The 22,872-nt window shown below is 42.0% G+C and overlaps 1 protein-coding gene across 4 annotated transcripts in view; it reads left to right on the plus strand.

Annotated features, from left to right (window-relative positions):
• The window catches only part of CRTC1 (CREB regulated transcription coactivator 1), a 364,358-nt gene that overhangs the window by 232,579 nt on the left and 108,907 nt on the right, over window positions 1-22,872 (plus strand). For all 4 annotated transcript variants that reach the window (XM_086947032.1, XM_086947030.1, XM_086947029.1 and 1 more), the window contains exons 3-5: window positions 2,059-2,196; window positions 5,434-5,495; window positions 22,452-22,546. In XM_086947032.1, the coding sequence (XP_086803158.1) occupies window positions 2,059-2,196; window positions 5,434-5,495; window positions 22,452-22,546 (295 nt within the window). The remainder of the gene's footprint in view (window positions 1-2,058; window positions 2,197-5,433; window positions 5,496-22,451; window positions 22,547-22,872) is intronic.

Here is a 22,872-nt window from a genome sequence, read left to right on the forward strand (position 1 = left end):
TAGCTCGCTGAGATTTTTTACTGTTTTGCTGAACTTTGCATAACGCGACTACACAAATTCCGCCCACCCCTAATTATAACTACATTGCTCCTCCGCCATTGTTACTTGAAGAGACTGCAACAATTGAAGACTTACATCCACACTCATCTTTGACTTGCACCTGTCCCCGCAACAGTTGCATTGCCTTTGACGCTGCCTCACTGTCTGCCCTAGCAGGGGGACAAGCAATAACCTAAGGAATGCATTGTAAACCCCAAACTCCCACCTTATACACATGCATAGTACCTTCTTAGGTTGATTAGCTTCTGCAAAAAGTGAGGACCTTCCGTTGAATAAGTGCTAAAGAATGTGAGTTCTGTTATCACTGGATTTACTGTATGAAACACATTTGTGCTGCTTGGACAGCTTGAGTCTCTAGACCAGCTCGAACATCTCATGTCTCACCAGATACATTCATATGTAATGACGGGCTCTCCATCGTGGTCTCTTGTGTTTTTCTTCATAATAAATTGAAAGGTACTCTTCTTAGCCATTCAATTACTCATGCACCTTGTGGTGATCTCTTGTTCCTTATCCCCCCACCCACCACACACCCCCAAACACCAGTACTACTTACGTCACTGTTCTGCCCTCTGCTTATCCCCTCATCAGAGTCTTCAAACATTTTAAGTAAAAAGGGAAAAATTGCACCTGCTTTAATCTCTGAAGTTCCTAAAGCTTGCTCACAAGTACAGGTAAGCTGTGTATCTGTATCTGTCACTGGCTGTAGCATTGTTCTTTCAGCTGCATAGCACTCAGTCCACAAGTGGTCTATTCATACGTGCTCTCTTAATATTCACACACCGGACACTATGATTCTGAATAGTGAGTCGCTCTACAATTTTCTCAGTGAGCATTAATGTCCAGAAATCCTTCTCACAAAGTAAAGCTCACTCTCCAATGATCGCAATTGTTGAGTTTAGCTAAAGATACTTTATTTTTCTAAACTGGTATGGGGTCCATTTGTGGTGTTATCACTGTATTACTGTGTATTTTGAGTACAAATACTTTACACATTGCCTTTGGGATAAGCCTGTCTGCTCGTGCCAAGCTATCAAGGGGGTGATCAGGGGTTATCTAAAGTGTGTATCCCCCTTACCCTGACTAGAACCAAGGGTCCCTATTTGGACAAAGGTACCTACCTCTGCCAACTAGAGACCCCTATTTCTAACAACGTCCTTTCTGGATGCTAAAAGAACCTGCAACTAGCTCCTGCAGCACCCATGCCTGATACTGCCTTTGCTGTTGTTTTTCACTGGCTACACACATTCAGAGATGTTTTGTTTTGCAGAGGGTCAGCCGACAGTAAGTAGCAGGTAAAAAAACAGCAGCCCAGCCAGTATCACGCAGGAGTGCTTATGGTTTCTTTTTGTTTGGGATCATAGTTATTATAAGCTTATTCAGCAATTTACAAGTAAGAAAGCCAGGAACAGAGAACTATGTTTAGGGACCAGGTTTTGGCCAAGCTTATCCAAAATTCTCCTTTTCAAACTTTTGTCGAAATGGCAAACCTTCAACAATTTGAGCTGTAGTTCTGCTTTGGTGTTTTCTAATGTTTAAATGTATTCCACCAGTGTTCTGAAGGGAATTATGCAGTCCAGCAGGCTTCATTTACAGTGCTTTAGAAGCTTGATTAAACTTCAAACACGTTTTACTCATTAAAATATTCCTTGTTTTCTAGATGCCTATGCTAAAATGATTCATAGATAATTTACATGTGTTTGTTGTTCCAATATATTCTGACTCCACTCACGATTGTGCACCTGCTCTGGCTATTAACCAGACTAGCCATTGTCCTGTACCTAGTTACACACAGTCTAAAGAAATAGGCCAAATTGTATTTGTTGACTACTTGCGATTTCTTGTACGCATATATACTCAATACCGCCCTTCAAGTATGTTTTGTTGGCTAAAAACACGGCTACTATGGCTGTGATGGTCAGTTATGTTGGCATTTCGGTATGGTTTGGCATATGTTGAGATGTGTTTAGTTCTTCTTATATATTTTGTCTGCTCTAGACTCCTTTCCAATCATCTGGACTGGATACGAGTCGAACTACCCGGCATCATGGACTGGTGGACCGAGTGTATCGAGATCGAAACCGCCTTGGCTCCCCCCACAGACGCCCACTGTCAGTGGATAAGCATGGACGACAGATATCCTTTTTTAGTTTTTGTAAAGGAGTGCTATTATGAAAATCTTATAACTTACCATTTACATAAACTAACTTCAGATATATTTTTGGTCTTGTGTGAATAGATTATATTAGAATGGGATGCTATGCTACATCTGAAAAATTTTAATTATTTTCTATCACACATTAGTGCACCAGCTCTAAACTTTGTATAGGTGCTGACAGTATTAAAAAGCTGTTCTTTTTAGGTCTGTGGTTTGACAGTGCAGCTGTCTTCCATTTGTATTGCTAGCAAAATACATTTTGGGCTTTGAGTTTGCCTTTTCAGCCATTGGCTTGAGCCTGTCAATCATGTCCTGGCTCAGCCCTGATGCATTGGTTGTTTAAGTGTATCCTTCTGCCCTTACTAAAGTGCCTGCATTGAAGTTCATGAAGAGTTACTATACAACTGTGTTCCTCTCTGTCCGCCTCTGCCAGCTCAGTCTTGTGTAACCTACTCTATCTAATGTGCCAGCACTGCATGCTTTTTTTCACAGTAAATCCAGAGCTGTTGGCTTTGGCAATGCTTGTTTGCTTCTCGCAGCTTTGGTCCTCATTTTAAACGTGACCACCTTCTTCATTTTTATCAGCCCAGCTGATATTTACTTTCTTTCAGATTAATAATTAAAGGCAAGCAAATGTGTTTTTCTGTTCCTTGCAGCTAAAATTAGTAGTATTATATTAGAACAGCGGTTCCCAACTTGTGGTGGGGGGCCCTGGGGGTCTGCAAAGCCTCCTCATGAGGGGTCCCCAAATTCCAATAACCATTCAGTGGGGGTCCTCAGGGTCCAGTAATAATTAAGTGGGAGTCCCCAGAAGTCAAAAGGTTAAGAACCATTGCATTAGAACACTATGAGCAAAGAATGGCCCTTCCATGACAGGCTGACTAGTAATAGTACTTTAGAATCGTGTTTATTTCTTTTCTTTACAGTTTCAGTTCTGAGACACTTATATTGCTTGATTTGTCTCTGGGGCAGGAAAGGGATCACAAATGTGTAAACTATTTTAGCTAGGCTAACTATGCCTATACGGAAGAGCTTAGTTCAGATTCCGGTATATTCATGCATAAAAACATTGCTTTTGTTAAAGTGCCCTTGTAATATACCCCTTGAGAATCTGTACTATGCCTGATCTCACACCTGACAGTTTTATTGAGGACTACTTGCTCTGCTTATTTGGTGCATTTATTAAATGCTGTTGCAATGTTTACTCAAGTTACTTAAGCAGACTACTGTAAAGTCAACGTACATAAAGTTGTTTGACAACCTCACTTTTGAGAATTGAGTTAGTATACCCAGAAAATATTCTATTTATAGAAAATGTTCTGAAAAAGTTATGCCAGCTAAGCACCTCCTGTCCTTTTAATGCTACATGCTCCTGACAATTGCCTTTTAACCACTTGTTTTTAATTTGTGGTAGAAATAATGTGATTTTGATTTATTTCTTTAATCAACTGATAATTTAAAACTAGCTTGTATGTATTAGTTTCACTCTTGTCAAACAATTTGTCTCGATCCCAAAATTCATTTTGGCCCAGAACATCTTTGAGAAGCGAGAGTTCATGCTTTGTTACAGCCTTTATTGGACTTTCTGGTGTGGAGGCTATTTAATTGTCAAATATGTAATGCTCTCTGCATGTGGGATGAGGTGGAGTCCTCATGGCTACTCATTTTTCTTGAGAAAGAGGGGCGGTTCCACTGTTTGGAATCCATAGTCCTGTAGTTAACCAGATAGGCATGTAACTCCGAGATATTAAGTCTAGGATTAATTGTAGAAATAGACTTCAAACTCCTAGTGGTGTTGTGTTTTTGGGTCTATTGAACTTGTCTATAGACAGTCTGTTGTTTATCGACCTCTTATGGAGCATACCAAAAACTCCCAGCAGGCTTTGTGCGAGCACCATTGCTTATCATTTGTTGGCTTTATCGTCCCTCTTATTCTTAATCACTGACTTTTCCTTCTCTTCCTGTGTTTGTCCCTGCCCTGAAACATAGCTTCTTTGCTAACCTTTTGATTGGATGACTTGTATACTTCTACTGCTCTCATTCAGGGAACTGCTTTTTTCCTTCTCATTCATCCTTTCACGAGAGTACGTGTGATTTCTTGATCTTACTCTCCTGATACCCCTGCCCCTCAAGTCCCCCCCCCCCCTGCTCTCTGTGTTACTCTACACTTGGGACTAAATTTGCACTCTGGAATTGTGAATAGCTCAAAAGTATAGATTTACACCTAGATGCAGGAGTAGATTTGCTTACGAGTACATTTACACTCGTAAGTTTACATTTATGTATAGGCTTACAAGAATCTATGGTGCAGTCTTGTGTTCTCATATTTTGTATCTGTGAAGGCTATGTTTGATTGCCTCAGTTGCAACTGAGGCACTCTTTGTTATATTTTTCAGATTATACTTCTTACTTTCTTAAGATCTGTCTTTGATTTTCTGCTTATTGCCACCATCATACTGATAACTCTTGGCATTATTGATAATCATTGTTGTAATGTTTCCATATTTATTGGCCTGTGGCATAAGCTACATCCATTGTCGTTGTTCCTGTCCTCGAAAGAAGTCACTGGATTTTACTTTGCATATTCTTCTTTCCCCTGATATTGAAGAAGTGTTGTTCCCACTTGGGCCCCACGCAACGCAGAGTGCTGCTCAAGACAACATTGTGTCCCATTGTGGGTGAGAGCAAATGCGAATGGAACTTCAGTCAGCAGAGACTAGTTGCATAAAAGAAAGAAAGTGGAAATTAATGCTCTTTATTTTTAAACAACTTGTAATGAAAATCTGATGCTGCAGTATGTTCGAAAACTGGGATTTATTTAGGAAATAAAGCACCACCTACTAAAACTAGCAACAGTTGAAGTGCGACAACTTTTTAAATTAACTATTTAGATTGGTGGAATAACTGGAGGTGAAAGCAATCCATAGGGTTTTCGAGAGGCTACATAGGCGTAGCAATCAGAGTCCTGGCCTGTCCCTACACAGAGTCCCTCGATGCGAATATCTGCTCATTTTGTAATTTAGAAATGTATGCATGGCCCAAATAATTCTTTAACCATTAATCATGATTATGAGAAGCAATATGATGTAGGATGTTCTTTTTAAAGATTCATTTGATTTCCTGCAAAATTAGTTCATTGGTCAAAATGAATTTGCATCAGTTTGATTGTCAGGATCTTCCAGGCTTCAGTCATTTTCCTTAAATCAACATATCACGTCGATAGCTGTCCCTATGGTACTGTTTACCTGTCTCCTCCACCGGATACCAGCTGGAGAAGGTGAGTACAGGTAGCTTATTTTTTTCTTTTTATGTGAATTTGAGATGCCTTTATTCATAACATTTTTATAACCAGTCGTGAAATGAGTTTTGCTTGTTGTGAGTTTGTGCTTTCTTTCGAACGCTATTGATTGGCAAACACTTGTCAGGTGGTTCTTTCACAGTAGTATTGTCCTTTCTTGTTTTCTGTTGTATAGTTTACCCTACTAAGCCTTCCTTTAGAGCAGTCTCGGCCGGCATAACTCACTGGCGTGAGGGGGGGGGGGGTGTTTCATTTTAACTTTAAAACAATTAACTTAGCTTAGCCAGCTGGCCGTTCTGGCGTCTCACTGCTTCTCTGCTCCTGACAGGAAGCAGGTAGCCTCCCTCCCCCCTGCCAATCAGCGTTGTGATTGGCTGGGACACCGACCACACTGGTGTCGATGGGGAGGCCAATTTTCTCCATGTAGGCTGATGCAGACGGAATATGACTGGTTTGGTCGACCAAACATTCAGCGCACTCAGAGTGGGTAAGCCACTCCTCCCCTGCACTAGAGTAGACCCGCACCCCCAAACAACCAAACACTTCTGCTTTCTCGCACTGCGCGAAGCAGAAACATAACATTTTATTAATAATACCATTTTATGTTTCTGCTTCTCACACTGCAAGAAACAGTTTGACGCTCCTCTGCCCACATGGAGGAGCAGCGCCTGCTTTAAAGGTGATCTTGTTGGAATCTTCCTGGTTACAGACACCGATGTTGAGCGTTCTATATTTTACATCTGATCAGGATGATCTTACAAACTCATTAACATAAGTAACTCTTGCACTATGACTGACTATTTGGTGATTTCGTTTTATTCATGGGGATGTGTGCAGTACACCTTAATGTTGATGTGCGGTTTTTAAGTGCACAGACTTTACTTCCAGCGTGTTGTCATTTTGAAATGGACTGGTTTATCAAAAGCCTTGCAGTGCTTCAGTCTGCTAGGGCCAAGAAGTGAATTGCACTCCCTTTGACCTATTTTAAAATCCTCTTGGTCTTCGCACTTTGATGATTCACTTATGTTTCTTTAATGGTTGGCACCTCTGCTTGATCTAGAGACTTTCCCTTGTTTTGCTCACCCCCCCAGCCTTAAACTATGAACCGCCCTCTGAAAACAAGCTCACAGTAAAACCAGTTAATCTCAAAATGGCTACTGAAATAACGCTGACTGGAAAAGCGACTCCAGAATAGCACTTCCCCAAAATAGCTACTCCTCTGAGTATCCGAAAAGTGATGGATGAAATGCATGAATTGATCTCAGCTAGTGGTAATTGCTCTGGGCCTTATCCCAGCCTGTTGATATTCTGCACACCCATGCCACTTCAGTTTGAGCTCAGCCAATTGCAAATCAATCTTGACCCTGCTCCAATAGGAGCAGTCCAGTGAGAACTGCCAGGCAGGTCTTCCCTGAACTGAAACACAAGCAACCCAGGACCGGTTTCGCCGTAGTTAGGACTCATCAGCCAGGTACAGCTTGGTTCCAGTGACAGTGTGCATGGGACCCACGTCTGCTCATACCACCCGTCCCGCTTAAGGAAGTATGCAAAAAAGTGATGGATGGATGGAATACTTGAATTACTCCCAACCATTGGTAGTTACTCTGGGCCATATCCCAGTACATTCTTATTTTGCAAACCATGTAACGTCAGTTTGGACTTTGCTGCATGCAAATCAGTTTTGACTTCACACCAGTATGAACAGTCCAGCCAAAACTGCCAGAACACGTGCAGCCTAAGAGCGATTTTACCTTTTTGTTTTGGGCTTATCAGGTGTAGCTTCGTTCCAGTGGCTCAGTGTGCCCGGGACCCAATTCTGGGCATACCCATCCCACTTATAGCATTAGACTAAAGTATACAAAAAAGTGATGGAATAGTTGCAGATGTGGAAACACGCAAGGGAAAAGTCCTGTAAGCGCAGGTAGGCAGATAGTAAACAGCACGCTTCACAGCTTTAGTATGGCAAATAATACTCACATTGAGGTGGATGTGCTGCCTTCACTAGTAAGTGAATTTATATATGAATCTTCACATAGTCAGTGTAGACACTAGTAGGAAATTCATTGCAGCTCTCAATAGATTTCTCCAGCCTCCCCTCCTAAGCCTCCAAGAGGTGGCTGGTCCAGGGAGAGACGACTTGGGGATGATAGGTGCGACCAGCCAACAAGTCCTCTATCGCTAGATAGAATATCCTCCTCGTGGCTTTACCTTTATGAGTAACATCGCCAACAAGCAGACCATATGTCCTTCACAGCTTAAGAGAAGGCTGATGACCTATGAAGACCATCTGCATGGCATCAACACTTGGTGGTCCAGAGGGCTGAAAAACTCATCAGTGAAGATTTAGGATTGTTTCTCTAGTAAAGCCATGCTCTTGATTTATTTAATCCCCCCTCCCATCTTTTCTGGTCAACTCCATTCCAAGTTCTCACTTACTCATCATGAAACACTAGGGTTCATGGCGCTGTAGGGAACGTTGTAATATTTCACAAGGGTTTCTCTAAGGTTTTTACAGTGCATCTTCAACAAGTCAAAGCATCTTAGTCTGTCTTGGTAGCCCCATTGTGGCAGCCCAACCATATTTTTCGCATTGTGTCTTTCTAGACTGTGGGCCATGATGCTGCCTGTAGCTCAGGAAGGTAATCCGACATAATCCCCTTCACACAATTGCTGTTTTGAATGCCTTAATTGTGAGCCAGAAGCAAAAAGCAACAAAACCATGTATGAAGACAGCAAACTAGACTTACAAGTGACCATGGAGCTTGCTACTGGGTAGCAATGGAGGAGCTGGTGGTTTTATTTTTACTATTCTCCACTTGACATACATACAAGTAACACCCGACCCTTTACTTTTCATATATTATATTGCTGGCACATGTACTCCAGTTGATTTCGGTAAAAGCTATTTTGAAATAAATGTATGGTCTGCATCGACTTGTCTGAAAACAATGTAGGTGTCCCGCAAAGCAGCTTTAAGGCTTTTGGAAAACCATACGCATTTGTTTCTTCCCTATGTTTGTACGCTGTGTTCAGTGGGATACTATCAGCAGAGAGACTTTTTGAGCATCTTTTTCTTTTAGTTGGACTATCTTTACAGATGCTTCCTAAATGGTCCTCCTTTTTTGATGCATGGAAACTCTCTCCTTCAGGGGAAATGAATACTTGTCCTTCTGTGATATGTGATGGTTCCCTTGATCTGCAGTGCAGAGAAATATTGACAAAGCCACATGCTTTCGGCAAGCTCCGCTCTTGACAACTACCTTTGAGTCACCTGCGCTTTGGACTTAAGAGCTACACAATAGAGTTGCTTGATCGATGCTGGCAGCCGTAAACTTCAGATTTGTGTCCTGCATCATCAGGTTCCCACATGACGTTACTTCAGCCGGCTAGCTTCCACTTTGCTAGTGCTGCTGATTTTAAAGCTGTTTACTGCATTTTAATTTTATTTCGGTGTGCTTGAGGGAATTTGGGGGGGGGGGAGTGCCTGCCTATTTTATTTTTCTTTTACGCTTTCCCCAAGGGCCATTGCTTTTTAAAATACCGTATTTACTTGCCGGTGCTCGGCATTGCCCTGGGCTTGCTCCCTCTTGCCTCGGCTCCACAGCACTTCGGACATTACTTTCGGCCGGGTAGCGGCCATTTTAGACGTGGCTCGCGCTTGGCACGGTCAGCGGTCCAGTTGTTGCACGCCTCTCCCCAGCACTGGCCATACCCTATTTAAATGTGTCTGTGCCATACGCGCAGCGGGCAAGCGCAGCGGGCGCGCCGATGGCGCGCCGAAGGCAAGCCCGTCTTTGCCAAGGCAGGGCACAGGGCACGCCATGCTGCCGGATTCGACTCCATCCATCACACTGGCTCGCTTATTCAATATTCCAGTGCGGCATTGAGAGCCCTTAGAGGCTCGCGCTGCCCTTTCTATCATACTAACACGGCAGGACTCGTGAATGTCTCTACGTGTCTGGATTGTGGATTTTCTCCTTCTACTCAGCTCCCTTCGGTGTCTCGGAGTGTCGAGCCCCTACATCAGGCAAGTTTTAAAGCCTGCCTCATCAATTCGCAATCTTTGAGGCGTCATCATGCTGACATTGCCGATTTGGTGCTGGACATTGATCTAGACCTCTTATTTATCACAGAGACCTGGTTGGACGCATTCTCTAACCCCGTTGCTGCTCGGGTTACAAAATCCATCGGACCGACCGCCCAATTGGGAGAGGGGGAGGGGGCTGGCTATTATGTACAGAGAGCACTGGGTTCTTCAGTGGGATGCTCCCACCATTTTGGATGGCTGTGAGGCTTTGGATTTGAACCTATAACTCTCCTCCCATTTTACATTGGGTAGCTCCTTAATATACCGCCCACGGGGCTCAGCGGGCGTATTTCTGGATGCTTGTGGGGATGCCATTGCGGACAGAGTCTTAAGGTTCTCCAACTATCTCCTCTTGGGGGATCTCAATTTACATCTCGACTCTAGGGAGTCGACCGATTCCGCCGTCTTTATGGATAACCTCCAGTTGGCAATGCTCTCTCAAAGGGTGACGGATCCGACCCATAAGGGGGTCATATTTTGGATCCTATCTGTTCTAACTTCCCGTTGCAAGTCGGCAAGCCTTGCCCGATCACTTGGTCTGATCACTTCCCGATATTTTTTTCATGGCGAGCCCCACGCCAGCGCTTATTAGCTCAGGGCCATCGCACCCCCACAGCCAGGAAGCTGGATGCTGCTCTCCTAGGCGGTCACCTGGCGGCCTCACGCCCTACCCTCTTGGGCGCCCTTCAGGACAATGTCACTTCATTTTCAAGCTGGATTAGCGATGCTGTTACGACCCTTGCGCCACCGGGTTCCGGTAAACTGGGGAGGGAGACACCCTCCAAGCCTTGGTTTACCTCGGAGCTGAAGGCTCTCAAGCATGATTGCAAGGTTTTGGAGAGTGCTTGGCGGGTCAGCAGCTACAGTCCTATCGCCAAACAGGCGCTCAGAGCCAAACAGAAAATGTACTACCTAGCCATTGCTACGGGAGGCATGTGTCCCGCTTTCTTGGAAGCAGGCACTTTTACTCCCCCTGCTCAAGAAGCCTACCCTTGATCCGGGCCTCCCGGCCAATTACCGACCCATTTCTCTCCTGCCTAGTTTGGCCAAGGTTTGCGAAAAGGCAGTTACCTCGCAGCTCACCAACTTTGTGGAGAAGGCGGGTTTGCTCCATCCAGCGCAATCGGGGTTCCGTGCCTCCTATAGCACGGAGTCAGCACTGTTGGAGGTGGCGGAAGCTATCTGTGACTGTTTGGATGCCGGCTGGAGAGCAGCTCTGGTGATGCTGGATCTCTCAGCGGCATTCGACATGGTTCCCCACTCTCTCCCCCTCGAGCGGCTCAATGCCATTGGCATCGTTGGCACTGCTTGGAGTTGGCTCAGATCTTTTCTGGAAGACAGGTCACAACAGGTCTGGCTGCCCCCGTACGCCTTGGAACCCACTCCTGTCTCCACCGGCGTCCGCAGGGTTCCTACCTTATCCCTCTTTTGTTCAACATCTACATGACTCCCCTGGTTTACCTGGCGGAGTCATTGGGGGCTAAGGTGATGGCCTACGGGGATGACACGCAGTTACTGTTTACCTGGAAAAGGGGTGAGGACTCGGTCAGCACCATGCAGTGGTTTCTCTCTTCAGTGTTTCTCTGGCTGTCCAATGCACAGCTTAAGTGCAATGAAGAGAAATCTGAGGTGCTCTTGTTTGGCCGGTTCCCTGCGGACTTTAGAGTCACCCTCTGGCCATCTGACTTTCTGCCCCCCCAGTCTGACAAGGGTCTGGCAAAGAATCTTGGGGTCTGGTTTGAGGAGAGCCTTAATTTTGCCACTCACGTTAAGAAACTTACAGGGACTTGCTTTGGCATCTTCAAAACGCTGCGAAAATTTCTCCCACTCCTGCCAGCTGGTGCCAAAGAAACGGTTGTCCGGGCTCTTATCCTCTCCCGGCTCGACTATTCTAATGCTCTCCTGGTGGGATGTCCGGGGTATCTTACTAGGAAGTTGCAGGTAGTCCAAAATGCGGCAGCGAGACTTCTGCTGGGACTCTCTTCCAGGCAGAGTGTGCAGGCCCATCTCCGCCTCCTACACTGGCTCCCAGTTGAGTCTCGTTTTAAATTTAAAATGTTGTCCATTGTCCAACGGGCTTTGTATGGGCTGGGCCCACTCTACCTTCAGAAGCGCTTTACCTTCTACACGCCCTCCAGACAATTGCGGTCGTCTGACCAATTCCTTATACAGACTCCCCGGTTCAAACGCCACCGGCTGGGCGGCTGTTTCTTCACTCGCAAAGCTGGCTTAGCCTGGAATGAGCACCCTCTTGCCCTCAGGATGGTCTCAGACCCGGCAGTTTTTAAGAAGAAACTGAAAACGCTGCTATTCTGATGCCTTTTTTCCTCTTGACGTTCTGATTCTTCAGCTGGTTCTGTGGCAAGCTTTTCTTGTTAGCAGCGCCGGGATACTTTGAGTAGCTGTGCGCTCTATAAAACGAATATAACATAACATAACAGTATACAAGCGTAATACCCAATTATTTACCTTTTTTCTTCTGTTTGCTTTTAACTCTGTACATTCTCAAAAAGCTACATTCGTCTTGCACATTTCCATTTAAGCCTGGGTACCTTGTCAGTGGTTATTAAATGCGGGATCCATTGGCCCATTGCCAGGAATACATATGGCATGATTGCTGCTGTGAATTGGGGTTGGAGGAGCACTCTACTTTTAAGCTCTAGTAATCTCTCTTTTTTAGTCTATTCAATCTTAACCAAGCGTGCAGCTGAGGTAGCACGTCTGTCCTGTTCCGTGCCTGACTACAACAATCTTATCTTAAGTGTATGCAACACTTAACCTCTGCGCACTGTTGCTACTTGCGGAAAACCGCGACTCTTTTTATAAATACAACAAAACTTATAAAGTTTCAACTGTAAGTATATTTATAACTTGTTTCCACAGCAAATAAACTCTTTTGTTTTACAATGATAAACACAAAGTATGTTATTACATTTCAACACACAATATATACAATATAACATAAGTAGATGTCGAATCTTTCATTTCTGGTGACTTTTTCTTTGTTATGCCCAATGCATTTCGAGCTCAATGGAGCTCTTCGTCGGGGGCCTGTGAAACTGAATATAATATGCAATTAGTAAATTTATTCAACTCATCGTTATCAACACAACTCCTAAAGTTGTTACAGAGCAAGAATTATATGGTAACATTCCCTTATAAACTACCCTTCACCAACACCACAGTGTATATGAAAAAAATCCAAAAAAAAACCAAACTCACTGAAGTCACAATGAACCAGAGGTCTCCTCTCCTGAAAGAAAACGAAACACTGAAACTACCTCCACCTAATCTTGCATAATAAAGTCCATAACTCGACAACCAAATCACAAGAACGCTAGCACAATGTCTTACCTTGAACACTCAAAGCACTGTGCTCGAACAAAAATCTCCAACACACCCAGTCGTCCCTCTCCTCCTGTGAATATATACAAAATATCATCTCTACTCCGGGATCCAATCCCTGAAATACTTATTAGCTCAACCACCAGTATTCCAGAAGCTCACCTTGCTAACGACTCCTGAGTATGCGAACCGTTTCCCTCTCTCGTTCAAACGCTCTCGCTATGGGAACCGCTGACAGCATGGATCAACCACACCCAATTATTTAAAGTGGTGACTAATCTTCGACAATGAAAACGGACTAAAAAACTAACGCATGTCTACTAAACCACGGGTGCCATATTTAAAGATCAAAAGTAACCCAGTTTACTGAAAAACAAAAGATAAAAACACAACGCGTGTTTCAAAAAATAAAATAAAAAAATGGAGTGAACATGAACATGTTACCATTCAGTGAAATAATGAATCAGCGATATACAAATGAATATAATTAGATGCAGACATCAATCTCGTGCAGCATTTAAGGCGTAAGAGGAATCATAGAAAACATGATAAATCAATTTTCTCATTAAGACCTTTGGGTTCTTGTGTAACAAGATATTTTATCCAGTGGATTTCTCTTTGGAGGAGGGATCTGGATAGATCAACCCCCTCGTATGTTCTTACTACCTCTAGAATTGAAAACCTGATCTGGGCAATGCTATGATTGTTTTCATTCCAGTGTTTGGCCAAATTACTTTTGATGTTTTTGTTTCTTATTGTACTCTTATGTTCAGAAATCCTTGTTTTGAGTTTCCGTTCTGTTTTTCCTGTGTAAATTTTCCCGCAGGGACACTTTATGTAATAGATTAAATTCTTGGAGTTGCAATCTCCGTTGTATTGTAAAGTCAATTCTTTACCCGTTTGTGGGTGATGTAGCACATTTCCTTCTATCACATTTGAACAATGGACGCAATTTTGGCATTTCCTCATGCCTCTGTGTGTTTCTTCTGTATCTTTTATGGGAGTCCTCAACAGTTCTTTTAGATTTTTTGATCTCTTGTAGGCAAAAATCGGCTTGTTTGTAAAAATCCCATTAAAGTCTACTTCATTCTTCAGAAGATCCCAATGTTTGTGTATGATGGTTTTTAATTTTTGTGATGCAGTGGAGAATTTGGATACAAACACATGTCTGTCCTGCGATTTCTTCGGTTTTTGCATCAAAAGGTTGTCCCTGCTGTACACTTCTATTCGGTCTCTAGCTTTCTTCAAAACATCATCAGGGTATCCCCTATCTTTGTATCGTTGTTCTTGCAGATTTAGATTCTTTTCCAATTCGTCATCATGTGAACAAATTCTTTTAATCCGCATATATTGGGAAACTGGTAAGTTGTTTTTAAGGTTTTGGGGATGAAAACTTTGATAGAATAGTGAGTTGTTTACATCAGTGTCTTTTCTGTGTACTGTGGTTTTTATCTTAGAATCTTGAATGTTAACCAAAACATCTAAGAATGGTAGTTCTGTTTCACTGATCACATGCGTGAATTCTATATGATCTGAGCATTGGTTCAGTTTTTCAATTTCAGATTCCAAACTTTGCTTCGTACCAGACCACAGTACAAAAATGTCGTCAATGAACCTCCTATAAAGGGTTGCATGATCATTCCAGAACTTGCCAATACTTTTATGGCTAAATTTGAGGCTGATTATATTTACACCAACAATTTCTGGAATGATCATGCAACCCTATCATCCCCAAAACCTTAAAAACAACTTACCAGTTTCCTAATATATGCGGATTAAAAGAATTTGTTCACATGATGACGAATTGGAAAATAATCTAAATCTGCAAGAACAACGATACAAAGATAGGGCATACCCTGATGATGTTTTGAAGAAAGCTAGAGACCGAATAGAAGTTTACAACAGGGACAACCTTTTGATGCAAAAACCGAAGAAATCGCAGGACAGACATGTGTTTGTATCCAAATTCTCCACTGCATCACAAAAATTAAAAACCATCATACACAAACATTGGGATCTTCTGAAGAATGAAGTAGACTTTAATGGGATTTTTACAAACAAGCCGATTTTTGCCTACAAGAGATCAAAAAATCTAAAAGAACTGTTGAGGACTCCCATAAGAGATACAGAAGAAACACTCAGAGGCATGAGGAAATGCCAAAATTGCGTCCATTGTTCAAATGTGATAGAAGGAAATGTGCTACATCACCCACAAACGGGTAAAGAATTGACTTTACAATACAACGGAGATTGCAACTCCAAGAATTTAATCTATTACATAAAGTGTCCCTGCGGGAAAATTTACACAGGAAAAACAGAACGGAAACTCAAAACAAGGATTTCTGAACATAAGAGTACAATAAGAAACAAAAACATCAAAAGTAATTTGGCCAAACACTGGAATGAAAACAATCATAGCATTGCCCAGATCAGGTTTTCAATTCTAGAGGTAGTAAGAACATACGAGGGGGTTGATCTATCCAGATCCCTCCTCCAAAGAGAAATCCACTGGATAAAATATCTTGTTACACAAGAACCCAAAGGTCTTAATGAGAAAATTGATTTATCATGTTTTCTATGATTCCTCTTACACCTTAAATGCTGCACGAGATTGATGTCTGCATCTAATTATATTCATTTGTATATTGCTGATTCATTATTTCACTGAATGGTAACATGTTCATGTTCACTCCATTTTTTTTATTTTATTTTTTGAAACACGCGTTGTGTTTTTATCTTTGGTTTTTCAGTAAACTGGGTTACTTTTGATCTTTAAATATGGCACCCGTGGTTTAGTAGACAGGCGTTAGTTTTTTAGTCCGTTTTCATTGTCGAAGATTAGTCACCACTTTAAATAATTGGGTGTGGTTGATCCATGCTGTCAGCGGTTCCCATAGCGAGAGCGTTTGAACGAGAGAGGGAAACGGTTCGAATACTCAGGAGTCGTTAGCAAGGTGAGCTTCTGGAATACTGGTGGTTGAGCTAATAAGTATTTCAGGGATTGGATCCCGGAGTAGAGCTGATATTTTGTATATATTCACAGGAGGAGAGGGACGACTGGGTGTGTTGGAGATTTTTGTTCGAGCACAGTGCTTTGAGTGTTCAAGGTAAGACATTGTGCTAGCGTTCTTGTGATTTGGTTGTCGAGTTATGGACTTTATTATGCAAGATTAGGTGGAGGTAGTTTCAGTGTTTCGTTTTCTTTCAGGAGAGGAGATTTCTGGTTCATTGCGACTTCAGTGAGTTTGGTATTTTTGGGATTTTTTTCATATACACTGTGGTGTTGGTGAAGGGTAGTTTATAAGGGAATGTTACCATATAATTCTTGCTCTGTAACAACTTTAGGAGTTGTGTTGATAACGATGAGTTGAATAAATTTACTAATTGCATATTATATTCAGTTTCACAGGCCCCCGACGAAGAGCTCCATTGAGCTCGAAATGCATTGGGCATAACAAAGAAAAAGTCACCAGAAATGAAAGATTCGACATCTACTTATGTTATATTGTATATATTGTGTGTTGAAATGTAATAACATACTTTGTGTTTATCATTGTAAAACAAGAGTTTATTTGCTGTGGAAACAAGTTATAAATATACTTACAGTTGAAACTTTATAAGTTTTGTTGTATTTATAAAAAGAGTAGCGGTTTTCCGCAAGTAGCAACAGTGCGCAGAGGTTAAGTGTTGCATACACTTAAGATAAGATGATTGCTGCTGTGACACTGAGTCTCCTTAATGTTTCGCTTTGGCATGTTTTTAGTATCATCCAATTAATGGCATCGTGCCTCATAGGAAATATATGGGTTTAAGAAATAAACAACTGGAATGAATGATTATATTCGTATTTGTACCACAAACTGTCCAATGAGCTGGCTTCCTTTATTCGTGGAATGCTTGAACATGTCTGAAGTTTTGTCATTGTTTGAGTCCCTAAGGTACCTCTGCACCCCATACCGTTTAATAAGAAATGTTCACAAAACGCTGTCGTGGAAGAGGGCAGCATTGTGAGGAACCTCTGGCACGATCTTTGTGGCCTTTTGATTTACAGAGGGTCAGGAGAAGCTTACTACCATGATGAAGCTCAGAACATCTGACCTCTGACTATTGCCTACCTTACATTGCTTCAAACAGATACTTGGAATCGCCCTTCTTGCAGGCTCCATGGCCTTAAGTGCCAGCCAGCGTCCAGTTTGTTGGTGACTGCCCTTCTTGGTAGGATTGTGGGGGTCTGTGGGGCTCAGTCTGTCGTTGCCTGTGTGAGTGCATCGCTCATGAGCTATGTGTCTGCCAGTTTTCATGTCCTTCTGAAATCCTTTTTTTGGACGACTGTGGCATCGAGACTGGCTCCTTCTGAGACAAGTGCCTACCTCCATCACTCTTCTTCTGCTTCTGTTGCTTCTCCTTCCGAGTGTGCAGCATTGTGAAGTAGGGGTGCCTAGAGGATGACATCCAGCGGTGCTCGTCCAAAAGGGTTTAGTACTTATGTCAGGACTCCATGCACAGTCAACACTCCTGCACAAAGACAGATTTTTGTTGAATTGTTGGGTTTCATTCATTTCAATGTTTTTCTTTTTCTTACAAAGATGAATTAAATAGCGCAATTAAAATGCTGAGTGTATCCATACGAAGGGCATTTTTAAAAAAAAAGCAAAAACAGTTGGACAGAATGCAGAACAATGTCATACATTCACCCCAGTACAGAGATCTGGGTCTAAATCCATCGTTTTTTTGCTCACCACACCACCCCAGTTCAGACATGGCCATATGCAAATCAACCTTGACCCTGTGCCTCACGGAAACAGCCCAGCCCGAACTGCAAGCCATGTCTTCCCCGGACCGGAATCAAGCATCCTAGGACCGGTTTCTGGCTGATGACGGCTGGAATGCCAGAAACCGGTCCTTGGATGCTTGATTCCGGTCCGGGGAAGACATGGCTTTTCAGTTCGGGCTGGACTGTTCCCATGAGGCACAGGGTCAAGACTGATTTGCATATGGCCATGTCTGAACTGTGGTGGTGTGGTGAGCAAAATAACGATGGATTAAACCCAGATCTGTGACGACTGGGGGTGCATGTTGTTCCATTGTGCAACATTCCATCCATCAATTGTTGTTTTTGCATTACAAAAAGCAACACTTGAATATTCTTAAGAAATATAAAATCATACATGCAAACGGAAGAGGTGCCACAATGATAAATTGATGAGCAACATTGTGTAAAATATCAGTAACGATTAACAGTTAAAACTTAGTGCATAGAGTAAAAAAAATACTGACCGTGCAAATTACACCAAATGGTTTGCTTCTTAAATGCATGATCAATCATCAGTAACTCCTGTTTTATACAGGTGAATACACAATTATACCTAATTTTGCAATTTGATTATTATGTACAGGCACTGGTGCAAATGAGATACTAGTACAAATAACAATGGAATTTAATTGGGTTTAAGATTACCTACTTGAAACTCAGAGGAGTCTGTTAAGATGATGTAGAAAAGTAGTGTAAAAATGTGATTCAGTAAGCGTTTACATTTGGGGTTTAGCTAAAGTATCGTTATCCCAGTTCAGTTCTTCTTTGTGGTGATGTACATGTTGGACTGCTGCCATGCATCTTGAGCAGCAGAGATGTGAGCAATTTATGGAGCATAAGGCAGGAGAAGAGCTGGATGTAATTTGGAAGTAAATGAGTTCCAGATTCTTGGTGCACATATGCTGGCAAGTTGAGCTAGATGGATTTCCATGTTAAATAAGCACTCCAGCAGTCCTTATTTGCATCTGATTTCCAGGGATTCACTTTTTTTATTTGAAAGTGAGACTACCTTTCTCTTCTCAGCATCCGTCTCGTACTTTTAATGGGAAAGTACCAGCATTTCTCAGTAACAAACATGTACTCTTTGATAGTGAGTACCGGCACTTTTGTATTTCCATCTCATTCATTGCCAATGACCTTTTTCTAATATAGAGTACCCCTATAATAGCTCATCTCCTTCTGAAGTGGAGATTATGCTTCTTTCCACTAAATGAACGTGTATCTTGACTCACTAAAGCTTTGAAACACTATAAGCTTTTATCACTTTTGTTCGTTGTTAGCGTAAGATTGTTTTAATGACCCTTAACCCATATTCGGAAAACATTAAAGTGTTACTTTGAAATCTGGTTTATAGACTGAAGTCTAGTAACTGAGTCCTCTCTCTCCTTGCATATGTGGGTCTTTTTCATAAATGTATTCCCTGCTCCAAGGAGCCACCAGGTTTTCAGTTTTTAATTTCCATAATTCCATTTCCTAAGAGCCACAGAATCCAATCCTCACTTTAACCATCAAAATAGCAATGATCTTACTTCTTGCTTCTCCAGCATGGGGGACCTCTCAGATGCACATTTGTTGGTTTTATTTTCTTACATTACTGTCAAGACGGACTTGTAAAAGATTTTTTTATTTGAAAACTTCCAATATGAAGACCAAGTGAAGAGATTTCAATAAATGTTTCTGTTCTAGTTAGTCCTGGAGAATGTCTAAACATGGCTCTCCTACTCTTTGTTTCATTTTTCTCTTTGGAGATTTTGTCAGGGCTTTCTTTTGTACGCCAGTAGTTATTTCAGTGTTTTGCTCATTTTCTTGCTTTCTATGGTAGTACAAAGAGTTGTGTTCAAATCATTTTCTTGCTGGCTGGACTTCTAGTTTCTATGGGAGTACCTGCTTTGTTTGTCTGTCTGTCGTTTTTTTTCTTCTTTTTAAGATGCATGTTAACTGGGACAGCGATATGGCCTGCAACCAAATTCACCCATTTGAGCGCCATGTAGTTTTTGCCATTCTTCTCCCTAGTAAAATTAATGTTGGTGAATCCACCATCTGTAGCCTTGTCTACCTATTCCAGGACTCCTATCTTAGAAGATGGGTCACCATTTTAGGCCACCATAAATGGTAACGAATGTGCACCTCGCCTTCAATGTCAAAAATTGCTGAGATGCTGAACTGCATTAAGCTATTGCTTGACATTTGGACGATGGTTAAAATCAAGACTGCCAACATTGGGGACTTTCTGCATTGGGCTATTTCTCTCCATATGCAAGCATGGCCAAATATAAATATCTTCTCCAGCTTACGTTTGGGGAGGAGTTAGCATGCACCCAGGTCTGGTGAATGTTGAATACACACTCAAGCTGAGTTTTGAGGCATTTATTAATTGAAGGAGGAATACAAACTAGAAATCCAATGTGAAGACGATTTCTTCAATTATGTCCCTTCTCACCTAATGAGTTGCATTTTACATTTTCGATATAGTGGGCATCTTATTAATACAAGTTGTTTTTACACTCTTTTTACAATGCAAATGAAAGATTTGCGTGCATCTATAAACCTAAGATCGTTTTTTGGTTATTTTAGATCCTTCCTATTATTGTTATGACCCAGGATTGTAATCTGACAAATTCCATAATCATGACCGTGATGAAGCCTATAGAGGCGTGCGTCTGTTGGAGAAGGGGGATAGGTAGGAATTCTGCAGATAGGCATTAAATGAAATGGGGTACATGCAAAGGCTTAAAATTGCCAAACAGTGGCTTGCAATGATGTCGGCAGATCTAGAAGAATGGTGAATCGGTGCAGGCTCCAAAGTGATCTCTGTTCCAATCTTAGGGCGAAAGTCTGGTTGCAAGGTGCCCAGAAAATCTGTGCTTTCAAAGTAATAGGGGAACTAGCACACTAAATATTATCTGCCGACCTCAGGTATGGCTGGTAGCAACCAGATCAGTTTGTTATTTGAGTCTAGGTGTGTGTCAGAAATTGGTTTCTAAAGAAAAAGCTGAACCGGCTGCTTTCTACTTTCTGGAACCACTCTAGACAAAAATTAGGTATTCAATAGATGAGCCACAGATTAGACACCGCTGGAGCAAGATCTGAGACCTGGCAAATATCAGGGAACCAGGCGGTTAGTAACCTCAAGAGCATGGGCTTTCTTTGCTATAGTAGCAGGAAGGGCTTCAGGTGTGGCAACCTCTCAGCTACAGGAGCCAATTGGGTAAGGAAGCGCTCCCGTCCAGACCCTGGACACCCTTATACAGCATACATGTTTTTCAGTGGAATTGTGCCCAAGATGGCACAAAAAGTGTATCATAATGGCTTAGAATTATCAGTACATTTAAGAAGTCCAATCCTTCAATGCCCCAAATAAGACCCTAGCAGAGTTGAAGGTTTGAAAGACAATATTTTAAAAGTCACAGGATCAAATATATCAAAGTGTTTAACCAATTCTTTGTCTGTCAGAAAATGTTATAGTACATATGGCCCACTGATCCTGAAGTTTAGGATGCAGATGTTCACGCAGATTCTGGTAGAAGTCTGGAACAATGATGAGCTGAGCTCCATGCACCTTTAAGCTTTTTACGCCTGTGTACCCATCTGGGAGGACATATGCAAGTTCTCTGTTTTATGGCGACATGCCAGTACTACCTGTACAAGACCCTGCGCTCCAGTGTCCATTCCACCACTTGAGTTTTCACCAACCCTGAAACTGTCCTAATGGCTGCCGTTCTGCGACAACAGATGACATTGCCATCTATACCTATGTGGTTGGCTCGTAAGAGCAGTGCCTAAAGTTGATACATAGTCCAATTTAGCCTCCGCACGGGGCCCTCTTCAAGTTTCGGGATTCAGTTATTTATTTATTTTTTCTGCACCAAACCCGCCTTGTCCTATTAAAGAAGATACAGTTGATAGTGGTGACTCTGAACTCGAATCTGACTAGAGCTTTTTCGGTTTGACAGAGTGAACAGTTTTTCCAAGGCTGTGGCTTACTTTGTGTCCAAACATTTTGTGACAACAAGGTTGATTTATGGGTTATACATCATACCAAACTGCACTGGCATTCCCTACAATTCCACTGAGTGGACTTTTGTGTTTCTGCTTGTGGGACCTAGAGACAGTCATCCCTGTCCATCCGTCCTGTTTTCCGAACTTGGAATGGTTGTCATATGGTTGCCATATGGTTCTAGTCGCTTGATGGAATACCCCTTCCACCTGTCCCATCCAGAGCTCGTGGTCACCACTGACTTGACAAAGTATGGGGGAGGGTACATTTTAGGAACCTCTTATTAATTGTCCTTGAGATAATATTTCATGCATTATTTATTCAACTACATGTCTCCGAAGCAGGGTATTTTGCCTAGTCCTTTTTTTCTCACAAAGATTAAATTATTTGAAATTATTGACCTTGAGCACACTTAAGAGCATCGAATGGTTTAGTATTGAAGTGTACCCTTCTTAACTCCATATTAAAGGAGGTGATGGGGGGAGTTTTTAGTATTTCTGCAAAGATTTTAATAAAGAACTATTTTATTTGCCTTAATTTTAGTCCCTTGTAAGAAGACTTAACGTTCCTGCTGTCTAATTGCATTTGACTTTTGTGGTTTGCGCTGCCTTTGAGCATATTGGTATCTTGTCATTGCTGAATTTGTGGTGTTCGTTTGGAAATCTATAAGGAAGATGTTTGTTTTTCCATCAGAACGAACTCAGATTCTGCCTTGCATCAAAGTACGATGACTCCTGCCCAACAGGAAGCTTTTTCTGGAGGCTCACAAGACATGCAGCAGAAACGAGGTACACTTATACACCAGAAAGCGCGTATAATCATTGAAGAGTGCGAAGCCGGTTACTGCATTTCTTTTTGGGAAGTTCTTGCTGAAAGTTTTCCTTCCATTTTGTGTCATTAATAAGTGAATTATTTAATTTGATGTTGTACTATTGTCTGGTTCAAAGCCCATTTTGTGTTGAGTAGAGTGAGCAGATTGTCTTTATTTGTGGGTTCCAGGACCCTATATTCACATAAGATTTGGTTGCCAATTCAGTTATCATAACCTCACCAAAAATAATTTTCCATATGCCGGGTATAATTGTAAATTAGGAACAATTTCTTTCTTTTGAAC

This window comes from Lissotriton vulgaris, chromosome 12 (assembly GCF_964263255.1).
Source record: "Lissotriton vulgaris chromosome 12, aLisVul1.2, whole genome shotgun sequence".
Taxonomy (NCBI): domain Eukaryota; kingdom Metazoa; phylum Chordata; class Amphibia; order Caudata; family Salamandridae; genus Lissotriton; species Lissotriton vulgaris.